Source organism: Fusarium subglutinans (assembly GCF_013396075.1).
Source record: "Fusarium subglutinans strain NRRL 66333 chromosome Unknown NRRL66333_c0000007, whole genome shotgun sequence".
NCBI lineage: Eukaryota > Fungi > Ascomycota > Sordariomycetes > Hypocreales > Nectriaceae > Fusarium > Fusarium subglutinans.
Window position 1 is genome coordinate 89511 of NW_023502070.1, and position 18068 is coordinate 107578.

At 50.7% G+C, this 18068-nt stretch overlaps 8 protein-coding genes across 8 annotated transcripts; 3 read left to right on the forward strand and 5 right to left on the reverse strand.

Annotated features, from left to right (window-relative positions):
* Positions 1-1196: 1196 nt before the first annotated feature.
* FSUBG_1343 (uncharacterized protein) lies at positions 1197-2621 on the forward strand (the record flags this gene model as incomplete). The annotated part of the gene is made up of 1 exon (XM_036678320.1): positions 1197-2621. The coding sequence occupies one exon, from the start codon at positions 1197-1199 to the stop codon at positions 2619-2621; it is 1425 nt and encodes a 474-aa protein (XP_036543053.1).
* Positions 2622-2732: 111 nt separating this feature from the next.
* On the reverse strand, positions 2733-3928 carry FSUBG_1344 (origin recognition complex subunit 6; the record flags this gene model as incomplete). The annotated part of the gene is made up of 2 exons (XM_036678331.1): positions 2733-3699; positions 3747-3928. The coding sequence occupies 2 exons, from the start codon at positions 3926-3928 to the stop codon at positions 2733-2735; spliced, it is 1149 nt and encodes a 382-aa protein (XP_036543054.1).
* Positions 3929-4551: 623 nt separating this feature from the next.
* Positions 4552-5215, forward strand: FSUBG_1345 (secretory protein; the record flags this gene model as incomplete). The annotated part of the gene is made up of 2 exons (XM_036678342.1): positions 4552-4672; positions 4734-5215. 2 exons carry the CDS (start codon positions 4552-4554, stop codon positions 5213-5215), a joined length of 603 nt encoding a protein of 200 aa, XP_036543055.1.
* A 164-nt stretch (positions 5216-5379) lies between these two features.
* FSUBG_1346 (tRNA wybutosine-synthesizing 2) lies at positions 5380-6516 on the reverse strand (the record flags this gene model as incomplete). Its single annotated transcript, XM_036678353.1, has 1 exon — positions 5380-6516. The coding sequence occupies one exon, from the start codon at positions 6514-6516 to the stop codon at positions 5380-5382; it is 1137 nt and encodes a 378-aa protein (XP_036543056.1).
* Positions 6517-6860: 344 nt separating this feature from the next.
* FSUBG_1347 (phosphatase) lies at positions 6861-8219 on the reverse strand (the record flags this gene model as incomplete). The annotated part of the gene is made up of 4 exons (XM_036678364.1): positions 6861-7052; positions 7102-7531; positions 7583-8015; positions 8069-8219. The coding sequence occupies 4 exons, from the start codon at positions 8217-8219 to the stop codon at positions 6861-6863; spliced, it is 1206 nt and encodes a 401-aa protein (XP_036543057.1).
* Positions 8220-8775: 556 nt separating this feature from the next.
* On the forward strand, positions 8776-10925 carry FSUBG_1348 (uncharacterized protein; the record flags this gene model as incomplete). Its single annotated transcript, XM_036678375.1, has 4 exons — positions 8776-8862; positions 8914-8994; positions 9050-9240; positions 9293-10925. The coding sequence occupies 4 exons, from the start codon at positions 8776-8778 to the stop codon at positions 10923-10925; spliced, it is 1992 nt and encodes a 663-aa protein (XP_036543058.1).
* A 1055-nt stretch (positions 10926-11980) lies between these two features.
* On the reverse strand, positions 11981-12811 carry FSUBG_1349 (pyridoxamine phosphate oxidase family; the record flags this gene model as incomplete). Its single annotated transcript, XM_036678386.1, has 1 exon — positions 11981-12811. One exon carries the CDS (start codon positions 12809-12811, stop codon positions 11981-11983), a length of 831 nt encoding a protein of 276 aa, XP_036543059.1.
* Positions 12812-13309: 498 nt separating this feature from the next.
* On the reverse strand, positions 13310-14647 carry FSUBG_1350 (uncharacterized protein; the record flags this gene model as incomplete). The annotated part of the gene is made up of 2 exons (XM_036678398.1): positions 13310-14454; positions 14521-14647. 2 exons carry the CDS (start codon positions 14645-14647, stop codon positions 13310-13312), a joined length of 1272 nt encoding a protein of 423 aa, XP_036543060.1.
* Between the last annotated feature and the right edge of the window lie 3421 nt (positions 14648-18068).

Here is an 18068-nt window from a genome sequence, read left to right on the forward strand (position 1 = left end):
GTATTCCCACGACTTTTCCAGCCTTTTCTCTCGCTATGACAACCGCTTTCAACTATCTTTGTTCTCTCCGTGATCCGCCTCAAAGTCATCAATCTAGCTACTTACAGTTCGCGACACTGTATACACAATAGACTTATCAACAACGAGTCAACTGTTCTCAAGACACAAGCTGATCATTGCCTTTGCACATGCCGTCATTACTGCCGATAACTATGTATAACCTTGATTCAAACAAAGATCACCGAATGACACCATCAGGAGAACTTTAGACTTCTGGAATTCTCCGTCACACCATCACCAAAACGCAATAATCCACCAACGCCCACCTCTAGATCCCCCATTAACTCAAGGGATGGTATGATCTATATGTCGTTTCGTTTGGCTTAAACATGTCCGTCGACTAAAAATATGGAGACTCAAGTTTCGGAGTACGGCTCTAGTCGAAACCAAATCCTGACTCAAACATCAAAATACCCCCTGAAAAGGTCCTGAAACACCCAACGACGGAGAAACCCTTGATCAACGGAGCTTCAATCCATGCAACAGCAAGGAAACATTCTCCAAAAACGTGATTGATAAACACGAGCCGCGTCATCTTCGACATTCATTGCCAATGAGGCCAAGACTCACGGATAGACGCCCACATCGGCCCCCCATATATCGAATATCGACAAGGTCTCTAAACGCGAAACTTGAGCTTGTTAGCCTTACCCATCGGCCTTTTTTTCTGCAGACTAACAAACTCAATCCATCAGATCTTTCCACTAATGCAGTCAAAGGTTTACCCCTTTGTCCCTTGCAGAGATCGCCAGGGGATCCAATCGTGGTTAATCAACTCCCTACTTGTGTTTGTCGGAGCCTCTAAATCTTGAAACCATCAGCTTGCCATCGGACCTGGGATCCGCTGGCGTCAATATGGAACGTCTACGCGAGTTCTGGGTTACGTTCGGTAATAGGAGTAGTTGACAGACTTTGACGACCGTCCTATGTTTTAGTTTCGAGGCTCATCGTATATAAACGTCCGTTCTCTGATGTTTCTTCTCAGCTTCTGATTCTCTCCATCGCCACTTTCCCTCGCTCTTTTCTTTCATCACTCGACTTTCAGTTGCAGGCATCTGTGGTCAGTCTTTTCCCCACGATCTTTTCCCTCTTTTCTATTTCCTTCAAGTATATTATATCCTTCTTTCAAGATCAAAATGGCTGTCCTTAACCTTGTCACTTTGGCTTTGGCCCTTTCTTCTCAGGCCATGGCCCGGCCTCGCCCACAGTTTGGCAACGGCGGCGATGCCCAAACACCCGGTGCTGGTCTCGGCGGTTCTCTCCCTACCGCCCTTCCCAGCGGTGGCTCTGGCCTCATTCCTTCTGGCTTTCCCAGCCTAGGAGGTGGTAATGGAGGTGCCATCCCAACCCCTGGCAGTGGCTTCAACTTGCCCGGCAGCGGTAGTGGTAACGATGCTCCTGCTACCACACCAGGCACTGGCGGTGGCTTCTTTGGCGGTGGCAGTGGCGGTGGCATTCCCGGCCTTGGCAACCTCCCATTCTTTGGAGGAGGTAACGGAGGCAACGGTGGTAGTAGCAGAGGTGGCTTCTTCGGCGGTGGCGGTAACACCAACACTCCCCCCGCCGCAGCTCCAAGCGGTGGTCTGCTTGGAGGAAATGATGGCAACACCGGCGGTGGTGCTTCTGTCCCCGCTCCCATTCAAACTCCGGGCACCGGAGGTGGTGTACAAGGTGCATCCTTTCGAGGCCGTGGTCGATCTCGTAACCAAGACTCGCCTTCGACCCCTGGAGGCAGTGGTAACTCTCAGGGTGGAAACGGCGGCGGCCTTAGCGGAAATCAGCCGAGCGGTGCCATCCCTACCTTCTCTGCCGGACCTGGCAACGGTTTCGGCGAGGGAGGCAATGGTGGAAATGGAGGAAACGGCGATGCCACTGAGGCTCCTGTCGCTCCCACTCTTGTCCCTACCCCAGGCAGTGGGCTCGAGGGCCCAGGCACTGCTCCCAGCGGCGTCATCCCTACTTTCGTTGCTGGACCAGGAAACGGTTTCGGCAACAGCCCTAGCACCCCTAGCGCTCCCATTCAGACTCCTGGTAGCGGAAACCAGCCTGGCGGTGGTCTAGGTGGAAGCCAGCCCAGTGGTACCATTCCTACTTTCGTTGCTGGACCCGGCAATGGTTTCGGTGAGGGCGGCAACTCTGGCAGCCCTGACACTCCCATCCAGACACCCGGCAGTGGAAGCTCAACCGGAGATGACCTCACTCAGCCTGGTAGCGGAAGTGGAAACGGCAGCGGTAACGACAGCGGTAACGGCAGCGGAAATGGCGGTGATCAGACTCAGCCCAGTGGTGTCATTCCCACCTTCGTCGCTGGACCTGGTAACGGTTTCGGTGGTGGTAACGGTGCTGTCACTACCCCTACTCCCGGTGCTGGCCTGGGTGGCGGTAACAACAACACCCCCGATGTCCCTGAGACTCCCGTTCAGATCCCAGGAGCCGGTAGCGGCAGCGGAAGCCAGCCTGGAGGTGCTATCCCAACCTTCGTTGCTGGCCCCGGCCAAGGCTTCGGTGGTGGCGATGGCCAGAACGGAGGCTTCCAGAAGCGAGCTCGATCCTCTCAGTAAACGGATTCATGTTGAATAGACAATGATTTTGATGGATCTTCGAAGTTTGGGAAATGAAGAGGATAGTTCGTGTTTATAATTCTTGGGTGAAAAGCAGGGCTTAGCACTTCACTATGTATCTACCTCCATGGCAGCACCTTGAGTTGTCGATAGAGCAATTTTGGCGAACATAGCTTCCTTCCAGTGACTGTAGTTTGTCCGTTTCGCCTCGCTGAGAAAGTCGTACTTGTCTTGAAACATGGTGTCTGCCTTTTTAATTTGCATCTTTGGGATCGTCTCCTCATCCCGCATCTCGACGTCCTCGAGATGGTTTCTTTGGGTCAGCTTGACGACATCTGCGATTCCTTGATACCAGTCACCCGTGAGCCATGCTCGTTCATTGACTTTAGCAACCGCATCGTCGAAATCCTTGGACTTGACAGTCGACCAACCTTCCCAAGCGTTCTCCTCCGCCAGATCCTTAACTGTAACTTCATTTCGTGCTCTGGCGAGTAGAGCAAGGATCTCTTTTCGAAGAGGGACATATCCTTCCCTATCAATACCTTCGCCAGAAGCAAGAGCTTTGACCCGCATAGTCACGAAAAAATAGATAGCGGCAAACAAAGCCGTGAGATTCTGCAGAACCCACTCGTCATCTGTCCGTCGACCTGCAGGTGTTATGATGTTCTCCATGCCAGCCAAAATCGTGGGAGCCAGCTTCTTGTGGTCAGTTTCTGCACATACCCATCTTGTGGTAGGTTGAATCCATGCATGGAGATTGACGCCGGCAAAAGCTTCCTTCTTGCGAGTAGATTTCGTCGGTGTACCAGTAGCCCCCTTTGTTGGTGTCCTGAACTGCGCTAAACTTTGTTCTTTTGTTGGTGTTGCTCTTGATGGTAGTGGTCGTGAGCCAGAGGCGAGTGAGTTATCGGCATCGCGGACTCTTGAACCTGGTGTTCTTGTTCGTCCTGGAGTAGCTCTTGTAGGAGTTGAGTTTCCGCGCAGAATGTTATCAAGATGAGTGTAGAGACGCTTGTAGATACGAGGAGGAATTGGCGGTCTTGGCTCGATAGGCGGAAGATCAAGAGTGATTTTTAGGCTGCTTGTGTCAGAATTTATGTCCCAAATTGTTCTCATAATACATACCGATCACACGCAATGTTTGCGCAAGCGTATGTTCTAGCAATCTCTTCATCTGCCTTCAGGGTACTTGCTTGATGCCGAGACTGGGCAAGCAGAGAGCCCGCAAGTTCAACGAGAGCTGGAGGTAAATCAGAGCCATATGTTGGCATCAATGAGAGCAGTGCTTGCTCAATTTGACGACTCATATTGAAGTTTGAATTATCGTGGCCACCACGTTTGATGTAGCTTGTGATAACGAGAAGTCAATATTTAGATGGAGAACGCGGTTGATATGGAGACGCGTTGGACAGTGGTTTGTTTCTGACGCCAAATCACGGGACACTTAATTATAATCCCCCGCCAAATATTGCTTGTAGATCCCTCGGTACGACAAGGAATAGAAATGAGTTCGTAGGGATTGATTCAGGGAAGTTCAATAGATTATGGCGTTTGTCTCACAAAGAAGATGTGCCTTGTCTAGATCGGACATGGAAAATAAAAAACTTAATTTACATACCTCTAAAGTTCAAAGAACGATCTAGCCCAGGTTATTGATACTCGGTGTTGAGGCCTTCCAACAGCCATAACGTTGTACCTGGGAGATAAGCTTTTAGTGGCTCAGCGCTTCGGGACCCCTGGCAGCCCACCTCCAAGTCCAGATGTAGGTAGGGACCACGTTCGCTTGAGTCGTTGCTAGGTCCTTTCAGACTGGAACTTCACTCCTTTAAAGTCGGCTTCTCTTAGCTTCAATTGCCTTGTTGTAACTGCATCGCACAAGTCTAGACTTATCGCTCCTCTTCTGTATTTCCCGCGCCAGGTCTACCACACAATGCGCACCGGTGTCTTACTCAGTGTCGCTTTTGCGACCACCGTCTTTGCTCATGGCGGCGCTCACTCGCAGAAGCCCGTGGTTGATGCCAATGCGGACTGGATGACCAAACATATGGCTGGTATGTCCCTCTCCCGTTCCCTTCGAATTGCGCTGCAAACCTACTAACGCCATACTTCCAGAGGAGCATCATGTTCAAGGCTGGGACGCCGACTCCTTCTTCACCCTCCACGATTACAACAGCGACGGCTGGTGGCAAGCTGCTGAGTTGATGCGAACGTACGGCCTCTTCGACGAATCAAACAAGGGCATGAACGAGAAGAAGAAGGACGAGGTCCGCGACGTTCTGCTAGGTCTCCTCGATAAGGACGGTGACTCCTCTGTCAGTCGCCAGGAGTGGATGGACTTTATCAAGTCTGGGAAGACACTCCCGGATCTCAACACTGGCCCCGGCCACCACGGCGATGACGAGTACGAGTATGAGATCCATCACTGGGAGAAGTACCACGACGACAACACCAAGCTCGAGGACCTGACACATCCCGAAGACATTGAGCATTTTAAGAAACACGACGAGATGGAGGATGCCCAGGAACGCCTCGAAGCGATGCAGAAGCTCTCCATCGTCGAGGCCAACATTCCTCAAAAGTTCCGACGACAATAGACGATAGAACGCGATACTGAACTGTATTTTACTTTGCCTAGAATACCATGACTGGGGCAGGGACTCGGGGCGTGTGTGATAGGGGCGCATGACATCATGATGGATGAAACTGAAATTCTATGTACTCGATATTATTGGGATAATAAGCATGATACACGATATAGCTAGATATTGTAAACATGAACGTCAAAGACGCAGTGCCAGACGCCTGGTGCGAATGTCTTGACAAGCTCGATATGCTCGGCCTTGGCTGTCCGATCTGTCCCTTGGCTCCAGTCGTCGAATTTGCGCTGTATTTCCTGGCGTCTTGTTTCTGTGTCGTTTGCGCCAACGTTTTCGTGAAGATGCAGGCGTGTCTCACTGGCCGGAGAGGAAATATCCCATGTGTCTCTCCAAGTTGGTTCGCTTGTTGGTAGGAAGCCACAGTTGATGTGCCGTATATCTTGTGCCATGCCATTGCCCTGTAGCGACTGTATCCTCTGTAGAGATTTCTCGTTGCTCTCTAGGAATACGATGATCTGTTCTCCTCCGCTTACGATGTCTTCGTTTGGCAGGGCCAAGTCTTCACCTTGGACAATTCGAACGCTCCATCGGTTTGCTTTGGCACCACGTCGTAGACCTTCGACACTCCATGGATTGATCTCCCAGCATATAACTCTCATGCCAAGTCGAGCATATGAAAAAACAAAGTAGCCGATTCCAGCGTAGAGGTCAACCGCCCATGAGCCCTGAAGTGCTTTGTTTCCCATATCTAACAGTCTTGCCTTCTCTTTGACATTTCCTCGGCTAAACATTGTCCATCTGGGTGCCCAGGTTTGGAATATCCCATTTTGCTTGGTCGAAACCCATAAAGTGTTATCAAAATCTTCTTCAGAAGGTTCATCCGCCGAGGCATCTGAAGACCCAAAATCTCCGCAGAGAGTGCGCAGCCCAGTTGGACTTCTTCTCACATTCTCATCCGCCTCCTCACCTGCCTTGTGTAGAGGGATGCCTTCATTCACGGCAAGATGAGTTAACGGCTCCTTTGCCTGTGTCGACAGTTGCGCTAGGATCTTAGACCAGAGTTGTTGGCATGAATCTGGGCCGGCGTCTTGTAATGCGGTTGTCCAGGGTAAGGATGTGAAGCTTCCTGTGGGTAGCAAGACCATGGGTTCATAAATGGTAAAGCGCTTGGGTGCGCTGTTCAAGAGTTGAGCTTTCCATTCTTGATCTTTTTCTATTTCAGAGACCGGCCCTGTAGCAATCCATTCGTTGATGGCAGTTTGTATCGGATTGCTCTTGGGGGCCTTTGGTTTCGGCATGTTGGTGGGAGGTGGAGTTTGGTGAGTGATCGAACCACCGAGAAGGGTTCAGATAACATCGACCAAGACAGAGTTGTCGATGTCATTTAGCGAACCCTCTGATAGGAAAAAGTTCCTGTTCACTAAAATAGCCAAGGAACATCGCGAACGTCACAGATATAATAAATGAAGTGATCATCCTTGCTCGTAATTGAGATACCAACTCTACCCAATCCATAACCATCCATTTGCATTCCCACTAAAAATCACCGATGGACCATGGGTATTCTGACCCTATGCTATTCTACATGCAACATACCTACCTACCTATGCCATTAAGTCCGTTATACGTACACCATTCTTCATCACAGGAAGTAATCACCAGGCCCCCTTCTGTTTGCTGGGACATGCCTCTGATCGTCAGGAACGGCAGAGAAAATGCTAAACCTCGGGTTCAAGTCCTTATCCACAGCCATGATAGAAGCAACATTACCACAGCGGTAGCAGTAGTTGGGTGCCGACCAGACAGTTACTACTGAGTTCTCTGGAAAATGATACTGATCATCGTTAGTACAACCCTTGCCGAGATAGAAGGACGCTAAATACCTTGTAACCCTCGTTAACGAGCTGATGGGCTCGGGCAATCAATTTCAAACCGTTGACATGGTTGAATTCAGTTGCGACTTTGTCTCCAAATAGCCATCCAGCGCCACGAGGGCTGATGGCCCACGTTTCGACATCTTCTGGGTCTGACCACACCAAGTCACAGAACGCACCCTCGTGGGGAATCTCTTGCGCACGGGCAACGACTCGGATTTGATCAATCGTCCTAATCTCAGGACTCAAACCACCGTGGACGCAGAGAATCTCACCGTCGATGATGGCGGCAAGGACGAGGAAATCGAACACATGACAGCAGGCCTTCCAGACAGAGGCGTTGCCATACTTTTGCTGACACTCTTCGTAGAATCCATACACCTGGGTAATTTGTCGAGACTCGTGGTTACCACGAACAAGCACTATTCTGTCAGGGTATCTGTGGAATATGGTTAGCCAAGACACGCGACCAGCACCAGAGGGTGCTTACTTCGCCTTCAGGCACATTAGTAATGTGAATGTTTCCAGACTGAAGTAACCTCGATCCACGAAATCTCCCAGGAAAATGTATCGGGTATCGGCACTTTGACTTGACTTGTTCACTGTGACGCCAGATTCGGTCTGGTCCGCCATTGTGGAATCAGGATCTTCCTCTGCCTCGACTGCCTCGGTCTCCTCCACGCCGCTGGATGTTGCATTCTCGCCCGAAGACTTTATCTTCTTCCTCAACTTGGGGTTTGTGATCTCTGTTGGTGGCTCGATATCGTCCGAGGTGATGACGGTGGTAGATGTCTTCGGCGCCTGCACGTTGGACTCGCCCGGCATACCGCCAGATACCCGGAAGAGCTCTAGAAGATCGTAAAACTGGCCATGGATGTCGCCGCACACAGTGACGGGGGTGCAGACTGGCTGAATGTTGGATTCTGAGGTACCGAGTCAGCAGGTCAGCGGTGCATCTGAGTCTGGCGGTTTTCACCTTCCATCAAAATCTCCTTAACCTTCTCGCACAACTCCTTCATAGCGCGCTCAGGCAAGTAATGACATTGTTTGGCCTCCTCTAGCCACTCATCAAGGCCGGCATTGGGCCCCAGGTTCGCAGGGCCCGGTCGAGGTACGCCTGAAGCCATGATCTAGCATGCCCCTTCAATGGAAGGCCTATGTGGGAGTATGATGGCGGGGAGAGATATGCCAGCCCAGCGAAGCCTGTACTGCGATATGTGAGGTGTTGGTCGTGGTACTGGTACACATGCGGCGAATCGGGTGGGGCTTATGCTTAGGTAGGCCTGCTTGCCTTGCTACCTATGGAGGGGTGCGATACCTAGTGAAACGCCGGGAATTCTTCGGCCATGGCCAGAGAGGGAAACTTTGAATAAGATATTTACGTGCTGTTTTGATTAATCTTATAACTGGTTCTTGCCCACTTCAATATTTCTTTCTCCTTTACTAACTTACATATTCCCCTTTACTTTTGGAAATATCATACGCACTTACAACCAAGACTACACGTGAGGAATTCATCATTCGGTGGATAATCGCATATCTCTCCAGTATCGCCCCACTGCCACTGGCGGGGCAGCAAGGCCGCGACTCATCAAGCCTTACAGCACTCACTTGAGCCTTTCGCTATATCGATCATCATAACGGTATCGTCAGTTACAACCCGAGGTATTTGCGGTATGCGAGATGTCAGCCCAAGCACCACAAGTCCTGTCTCGACGGGCAAACGGAGGTCCTCAGACATCATCAAATCAGACCTCAGAACCCACAAAGGTGATTAGTGACGTTCGGGAGCAAGGGACATAGATATCTGACATGTTTCAGGGAAAGGGGTCACACGAGAACAATTCTCATGGAAAAGCTAGAGGGAGAGGCTCTAATGCAAGATCTACCGAGGCCAATAAGGTGACATGCCGAGATTCGTGAGAAACGACGACACTCTGACTAACTATGATGAAAGCATGCGAATGAGAGCGAAACTCCAAAACCCACCAAGACTAAGGCTCATAACGAGGGTGAAAAGCTCGTGATACGTCGTCTACCTCCTGGAATGACCCAGGCAGAATTCGTATCAATTCTTGGAAGCGAGTGGGAGTTGGGTAAGGGCAAAGTTGACTGGTTTTCCTTCGCTGGAGGAAAGATTTCTACTGAGTATGGCACTGAGCACTGCCGCCGAGTTTTACATTACTAACACCATCCAAAGCCCCTCGAAACCTTCTCGGCCTGGTCGCTCCTACGTTCATGTTATGAAAAAGGATGATATCTTGCCTTTGAGCGAAGCTGTGCGAACCGCTGTCTGGGAGGATGCGAAGGCATCTTTTAATAGCCCTTCTTTGATTGGTCCCCCTTCCGTTGAGTTTGCTATTTACAAAAAGGTTCCAAGCAATAAGAAGCGCACCGATGCTCGACAGGGAACAATCGATCAGGATCCTGAATTCATGGCTTTCTTGGAGGAACTAGCGAACCCATCACCACCCAAAGAAACCGCCGAAGGAGAAGAGGGCGACGACCTTGGTAAGGCGGAGGCTAAAGTCACCACTACGCCACTCATCGAGTACCTTAAGGAGAAGAAGGCAAGCAAAGCCAAAGAGAGCTCATCCTCCAAAAATTCCAAACATGGGCAGGATTCTAGGAGCGCTAAGGGGAAGAACTCGTCCAAGGATGAAGACTCGGGTAAGAAGAAGGGCAAAGAGTCCAAGGCCGAAAAGGGAGAAAAGACGCCCAAGGAAACCGTCAAGATCCTCACCAAGAAGGCGACTTCTGAGTCGAATGCGGAAACCTCGAAGACCAATGCTAAAAGCCAGCCCAATGACTCCAGCGCCCAGGAAACCGCACCTAAGAGCCGACGTGCGGGAATTTTGGCTGCAGCAAGAATCCTTCAGCGAGATCTTGGTCTCAGCCCTGGAAGTGCGCATAGAAAGGCACGTCAAGACGCTGCTAAAGCGGAAGCAGATGCAAAGTCTCCAGAAAAGGAGAACCAACCTACTGCCGAAGCAAAGGCTGGTGCTTCTGAAAGCCCATCTACGCCTGTAAAATCAGACGAGGCCGAAACACCAGAACCGAAGGGACGAGGTGTTGCCAATGCCAACAAACAGCAGCAATCAAACCGCAGAACTCGCGGCGGAAAGAACGCCGAAAAGAACAATCAAAAAGAGAAGAGCAAAGAGAACAGTAAAGAGAAGGAGAAGGTTAAGGAGAGCACATTGAGCCAGCCGGCTCCCAACCCTCCAATTGTGCTCCTCAAGAAAAAGGCTACTGATGCTGAATCCAACCCAGCGGCGAAGCCAGCAAATGCCACAACGCAAGCGCCGGCCTCACAGGGAGGGAGATCGAAAGCAGAAAATGCAGCTGGTGGCTCTAAGGTCGGACCCAATAAGGGGGCTAATGCCCAGAAGAAACCTCCTACTGTTTCTCCTGACGCTACTCGTGGCTTTGTCAAGCATGCTAACCCCTCTCAAGGAGTTACTGAGGCGTTGCTTAAGCAAACACTCTCAACTTTTGGCACAATTACTTTTGTTGAAATTGACAAGAGAAAGGGGTTTGCCTATGTCGACTTTGCGGAACACGAGGGTCTTGTGAAGGCTGTTACAGCCAGTCCTATCACTGTTGCACAAGGCACCGTGCAAGTTTTGGAGCGTAAGGACAAGAAGCCTGCCAACACGAACGCAAACGCGGCAACGCCTGCACCAGCCCCAGTTGCTGGATCTGCTGCGCCGGAAAAGGCAGCTGGCCGTGGTCGACGTGGACGTGGTGGAGGTAATAAGGCAAAGGATTCTGGCCCCAACAATCAAGGGACTGCTCCTCCTAATCAAGCTCCAGCCAACGCTGGCGGCTGAGTGTAAAGAAATGTTTTTCGGACTTTTCTCGAACATCTTACCCCTCTAGCGAACAGCCTAATCTGCGCCGTTATGCCGCTGTTATGAGCCTAAAGTGCAATCCAGTTGCTTCACAAGTCCAACTTATCTTTAAGCATGGATACTACGCAGCCAGGAGTCGAGCATCAGAGCAGCTGAACCATTGCAAGCGGACAAGAGCACGGCTGATTTATAGTCTTTGTGCCTTTGCCTTGCGCGCGCATGCTACAAATCCAATGCAGAGTCGATCTTTTGATAGACAATTACTCCAGCGGAATTAGTGTTTGAGGAAGCGACAGGTAGCATAGCGACGAAGGGGTGGATTATGCTAGGTTCAGAGATCGAAGCAGCAATATGACTTTTGCATCTACAGTTCGTGTTGATAAGTGATTACATTGAGTATGTGGTTAGATGTGCGGTGTGGTCTTGCGATAAGATGTCAACATGCGGATGCTTCTTGAGCTTTCCCAATACCTGTCTCCCGGATAATGCAGATGGCAGATTTTGCATGAACCAAGAAAGGACTTCAATCATTACCATAGTATCAGATAAATCCCGCAAGAACCTCTTTGGTGAATGCTGTCATTCAGTTGGTTGTGGCGTACATGGGAGCGTAACCCCTGAATCAAGTGCGGAGAGTCCATTGTGACTCACAAGGTGTCAAGAAAGTTAGGGGAAAATCGGATATTCAACTCATATTCACAAAGGCAAAGGGGGAAACAAAGTGTTTTAAAAGAACATTTAATCAAAGACTCTAATGCTACTAATACTAATAAACTATCCTAACATGGGTGGTATCGTTCCTACACAGGCTGTTGGACCTGCATCATGTAGCAAACGCGTTACAAATCTATCTGGTATGACAAACAAGAAGAACGAAAATGTGTATCTAGAAAAAGAAAATAGGCACAAGAAGAAAAGAAAAACGCAAAAGACATAAAAAAATCCAATCCCTTTGAGGGAACACCTTTTTTGAAAGCCAAACACTGTACTTTTTGGTATCCCAAAACCGAAAAATGCGCCGTTCCTATATCCATTCAAGCCTGAATCCTTGGCCATGACGCTGAAATCACTCCAACTGAAACCATGACAACGTACAACAACAATGCAAGAAGAAATCCAACTGCAATCGCTTCGCTCTGAGCAAAAACCTTCCTTGCATGCGCCTTTGCATCCGTAAACCATAACGTCTCTCCCACGCTCCGACGAGCAGCTCTGAGTCCAGGCAAGCCGTCCATGCTCAGCACGTTGGTTTCCTTATGATAATCCAACAAGGTGTTGTTTTCAACTCGCTTTGCCACCCACATATCCATTGTGGGCCTCTCCTCAAACACAGCCAGCTCATTCACTTTACCATCCACACCCTCTTGAAGGACTTGCTCAAGAGACAAGTTCTTCTCAGAGGTCTCATCAGGTGCATATATACCCCTCTTCACCCGGGGAACACCGAAGCCACAGCTTGTCTGGGCTTCAAACACATCAGCCAGAATGATGGCTCTGGCGCCATCAAATGTAGAACGCTTTCCCTTGGAGATTCGACGGACCAGGTCTGGGAAGGCTGGGTCATCCCATTCGATAATCCTGGACCGGCAGAAGAAGCGGACAATCCGAGGAGCGGGACCGAAACTCATAAACATCAAACACAGGCGGCCATTATCGTAGGAATGGGCAATAGTCTCACATCCGGAACCAGTGCGGTCGATATAGGCACACTGGTTGGGTCCTAGAACAGCGAAGTGCGAGTCTGAAAGGCCTTTGGGAGAGACATTGATATGAGAGCCATGAGTAGGAGCAGAGCCTGTGAAGAAGACAGGTTGCTGCTGCACCCAGGCGGCGAGGTCCTCTGGAATGGAAGGGTAAAGCTTCATGGCGATGATGCAAAACGTATGTATGAAAAGCAGAGATCCCAATCAACTCGATTGGGGTCTGTGTATAGCTGCAAAAACCAACAGAAAAATAAATGTAAGTTTAGGTTGGGATGCTGCGAGTGGGATTGGATAATCCTGTGGGGAGCTTAAATATCTCGGCCGGTGTCGGTAACCATATTCCATGCGGGGGAAAGGCGACACATTAGTAGACTAGGCCTGGAACAACTCGCCATTGGAATTGAGTCACAATGGGAAGGTGACTGGCCAGAATCCGATCATCGGTAACAATTGGAAGAGATAAGAGGTGGAGCTTGGTGTTAAGCCCTACCTACTAGGATCTCACTCCTCGAGGGCGTCTCGAGGAGGGAGTGCGCTCATGTGAATCATGTCGATCCCCATGAGCATCCTGTTTTGACCTGTAGCCCATTCTCTTTGGTGGCTTCCAGTGAGAGACCACGCAACCTCGAGCATGGCAGGTCAAACAAGACAGAAGAATGATTAGTTAGGGATGGGGTAGGCATGGTAAGAACCATCCTCATACCGCTCATCATCGTATGCGCTGCTGTCGCTGCTGAAGTGACCATTGACAATGCTGGTCGTGCGAGGGACATTGGAATAAGCCCCGCTAGACACAACACTGGCGGCCTTGCGTCCTGTTGCCATATGGCCGTAAGCGTCAAAGTCGCTTGAAGGGGCATCATAATGAGGAGACCAACCTCCGGGACCCCATGGCTCGATGAAGCTGGTCTGACGAGGTGCTACAGCAGGGCGCTCATCAAACCGCTTCGACAAGCGTTCCTTGGCCTCAAATCTTTCCTTGTCCTTAGGCTTCTCGCTGCGCGGGGGGCGTACTCGATCCTCACGGTCGCGGTCGCGGCGCTCGCGATCATCCCGGTGACGTCTCTCGCGAGTGTGTTCCTCACGAGAGCTCTCCTCCCGCTCAGACTGGTGTCGATCCTCCTGCTCACGGTGGCGGTCCTCGCGAGGCTCTCGCTTGCTGGAGGACTTGGTAGAAACCTTGCTAGAGGCCTTGCTAGAAGCCTTGCTGGAAGGACGGGGGGGGTTCTTACGGCCCTCCTGAATAGGGGCAGGAAGAGGACTGGGCATTGGGCTGGACATGGGGCTCGTCATGGCAGACGAGGGAGCTTGGCTGCTTACAGCATTGTGGCGCATGGTGAGGTTCTCGTGCTTGGCCTGGAGACCGATGAAGCGCTGCTCAAGATCATGGTGCTCGAACTTGACGCGCTCAATCTCCTCCTTGAGGGCCTCCTTCTCCTCTTTGAGTTCATCACACTCATTGTTCAGGCGGCGCTTATCGCCCTTGAGTTCCTCGAAGTCGGTGTTAAGACGGCGGTTGTCCTCTCGTAGGACATCAGCCTCAGAGCGTACACCCTCGATCTGGGCCTTGAGCTCACGGCATGAGATTGTAGAATCATTGAGCTTGCGGGTTGTCTCTTCGAGTGATGTCTTGGACTCGTTCAACTTGCGGGTGAGCTGCTCGATGGTGGCCTTGAGCTTGTCGTTCTGGGCGCTCAATTTGTCGTTCTCGGCATTGGCTTTGTTGAGTTCTGTGTTGGCCTTTTGAAGATCGTCGCGCAGCTCGGACTCAATATCGAATTCATATTCGTAGTCATGGTCTTGCACTACAAAGGGAAAAGTAGAGTTAGTCGGCTGAGGCGGGGAACTTGAAAGGCGACCATTGAACATACCAGTCAAGGCCCTTGACTTGGAGGAGGAGGAGGAGGAAGAGTTAGTGCTTCTGGCGGAGACAGAGCTCCTAACAGAGGAGCTGCTCCTCTTAGATGGGCTAGCAGAAGTCCGCTGGTGGAGAGGCATGGCGTCGGTTTGGACTGTTTACGATCGCCAACAACAAGAAAGAAGAAATAGAGAAGAGGCGAGAAGTGACGCCAAAGTCGTCTCGATAATGTGTGTTCGTGGTTATTTTGTGGTGTTAACTCTGTTCGCTGCGGTGCAGCTCTGCCCAACGACCAGCGGTGTAATTTGGTCTGGCAGGCGGGTAGAAGAGCGCGGGCGTTTTTAGCTGGAGGCTCTCTACTGGAGGGGTTGTAGCGGGAACGGGAGCGGGAGCGCGAGGGGCCACAAAGGCAAAAAAAGGTGACGTCGAGTTAAGAGAGTTGAGTTGAGGTGTAAACTCAAGTTAGTTGTCAACTATTGCTTTACCAGCAAGTAAAACAAAGATGATAGATAGATATCCTTCCTGTAGCACAGTACAGAGTAGAATAGAATATTCGAGAGAGAAAGGTTGGAATAAACCTGTGTGTGGTGAAAAGAGAAGTGAGTTCAGGTGCAGGCAGAAGAGGGAAAAAGTAGAATATTCGGGATGATATGGGTTTTGTCAAACTCGGCTGTGGGAGAGAAAAAAAAAAGAAAAGGCCTACCTACCTACAGGCTACAGGTGTCTTAGTTGTCTGGAATGGGGGGTGGGCTATAGAAGGGGGGCGCAATAAAGGAAGGGCCAGGCCTAAGACAAAGCAAGGCAGGTAGGCAGACACAGAGGCAGGGATAGAGTATCAATATGGAAAGAAAGGAAATTGAAGTGAAGGAGGTGCTCCTTCTAAGACATGGTTGTTGTCGTCTGTGTCTGCCTCAGAGTTGAAGGGAAATTCTCCTGCTTTTTCAGCTATCCTCTTACACACTTACTTACACTCACCCTTCTTTGATCTATGCTTAACATGGAGAGATGACGACAAAACGCAGATGGGGAGACAATTATCTGCGGCCTGCTATGGTCTCACCTACATTCAACTGCACATCTATGCAGAGTCGGTACATTACGGTGCACGCAAACGCGGAGAGAGACGGAGAGACGGGAAAGGGACAGACAGACAGAATGCAGACTCCTCCTCTGATCCTGCATACTAAGGTGCCTAGGTATGCGCTACTATACACACCCGCACCGCACATGCACCCGAGGAATAGGGAACAGCCATTCCCTTCCTCTCCTATCCTCATCACTTCGTTACAAAATAGCATCAACCCCTGTTCAGACTGAGAGAATAAAGGGAGTTTAGGGTGTGAGAACCACCAAAGAGGGAGTGAAGGGGAACTCTTTTTCCAACCTCGTGATTGGAACATCAGAGACATGGTAAATGGAAACTGGGCCTGGCGCACACACTCAGACTCGCATTTGCGCTTCAGACAAGCCATGGATCCTTTCTCAACACATTAAACCCGCCAGTGCGGTATGCGCAAAGTCGATGAGTGAAAGCGTTGTGACGCCAACACCAGGGACGGCAACCAACGCTCAGTGCCCAAGGGGAGCCGACTAGAGCCCAATTCCCACTTCGCCCACACCTCCAAACGTTAAACCCCTGTCAAAGCCGGGGTCCTTTTCTGTTTCTCTGCCGGTTCGGCTTCTAAATTCTGGTCTTTTTGTGCTCTTATACCACCCCCGGCTCTTTGCTTGGACATTGATTCCTGAATCTCTCATATCGCCGAAAAAGGGGCATGATATGGGATGTTGGTATTATTATCCCTGGCCTGTGCTGCGCCGTAACCTAGGCAAAGCAAAAGAAAACACCTGCAGCGGAAAAGCAACGAGCAAAGGCCTAGACAGAGGAGAGGGCTTAGAAAAGTGTTGCCGACATCGTCACCGTCTTTAAAAGCTACCCCCAGTCATCAGCCAGACACCCTGGATGACAGACAGGGGGGTCGGAAACAGCCAGTTTCACTTCCGTTGATTGTCATGATATCCACGAACATTTCACATTCCTCCCACTAACCACCCTCCAAAAAAAGACACGGAGGAAATTATGATTCACATCGCCGCAACGTTTACAATACTGGTTAGCCAATACCAACCTATTTTCGAGAAAAGGTCGTGTTGTTGACTATCTGCTGGCCGACGACTCCGCTTCATGCCGCTTCGTGGCTAAGTACTGTGACCGGTGCGGACACCGCCATCTGAGCGAGCGACCAAGTCACTTCTTACGCCGCCCCTGGAGCGCCTCCGCTGCCCACAAAGCACCCAAAAGAGTCCGTTTTGGACGGAAGCTATAGGAGAGTGACTCATCGGGCTGGCGGAGGGAAGGGGGCTCGCTGGACGTGCGACATGCTGACATGGAAGTTTCGCCGTATCTCTGGTTGCGTTTCTGCGCCGTCACCCTTGTCGTCAATGCGACTTATTCGGCACATGGAAAGAAAGCTTTACAATTATTTTACTGGTATGTGTGTGTGCAAACAGCCATCCAACTTCAACTCCCGTGGTGCGTTACTCTGGACCAGGGCAGCCGTTGATGGGATGCGTGTGAACCCCCCCTTGTTTGTTTGCCTTTGGTCGCCCAACCCTTTCAGCTCGCTCTCTTGCATCCGGGAGCAGATGAGCAGCATGGCTTCGGTTGGTAACCCATGATGTATTCTGCAGGATGTGCGATATCATGCGCATCATGTATGGAGGGAAACGATTTACACTACACTACCTATGTAGGTACGATATCGTGCTGCGCTTCTAGTTGGTATTCCAACATACATAATCGTGGGGAGACATCGCTCATCAGGTCGGAATGGAAGAGCTTGTGTGTGGAGAGCAAAACCATTTCAAGTCAAGACCCATGCCCTAGTACTCGAGAAGCCGCCCGCTGCCCATCGCCGGTCGCCTGGGCCCGGACCCGGGGGACATCCGCCGGGAGGGCCTCCCGCTTCTGGGGGTTTAATAACCTAAACGCTCGAGCTTCTTTCCCTACCCGCTTGTCAGAACAAAATTGGGGCAGAATAGAAAATTCTGACTCGGCGGGAATGGAGTGTTTGATATTGACTGGGGCTGGGCCATTAGACTGATAAGCGCCCCCCTTTGTTTTCGGCTCGTGAGGTGGCCTCGAGCTAGTTTGACTCTTGCTGGCATTCAATGCTTGATTATGAGCTCTTTTGTGGATAGAGTTGAGCGAGCTCCGTCATTATCGTGGGCTCTCCTTGCATTCCCGCATTCCGTCGCCAAGCTACCGTTACCACGTTTCCAGCCCTAGCTCCTTATGCTGTATTGCGTGCGTTTGAACTCCCACCCCCTGAATTTGACTGTGTTGACCAATTTCAGATGTGGAATTTTGTGTACCGACCCGAGGTCTTCAGCCCCAAGCCCAGCCCAGTACGTACCCTGCCTTACCGACCCAGCGGGAGGCTGCTCCCGTCTACCTCCACCTCCACCTCCAGGTTTCGTTTGCCTATAACGGTAATGGTCGCTAAATGGCTTGCGAGGCGGGTTTAACACGGTCAACAGGCTTCGACAGGATTTCCGAACTCG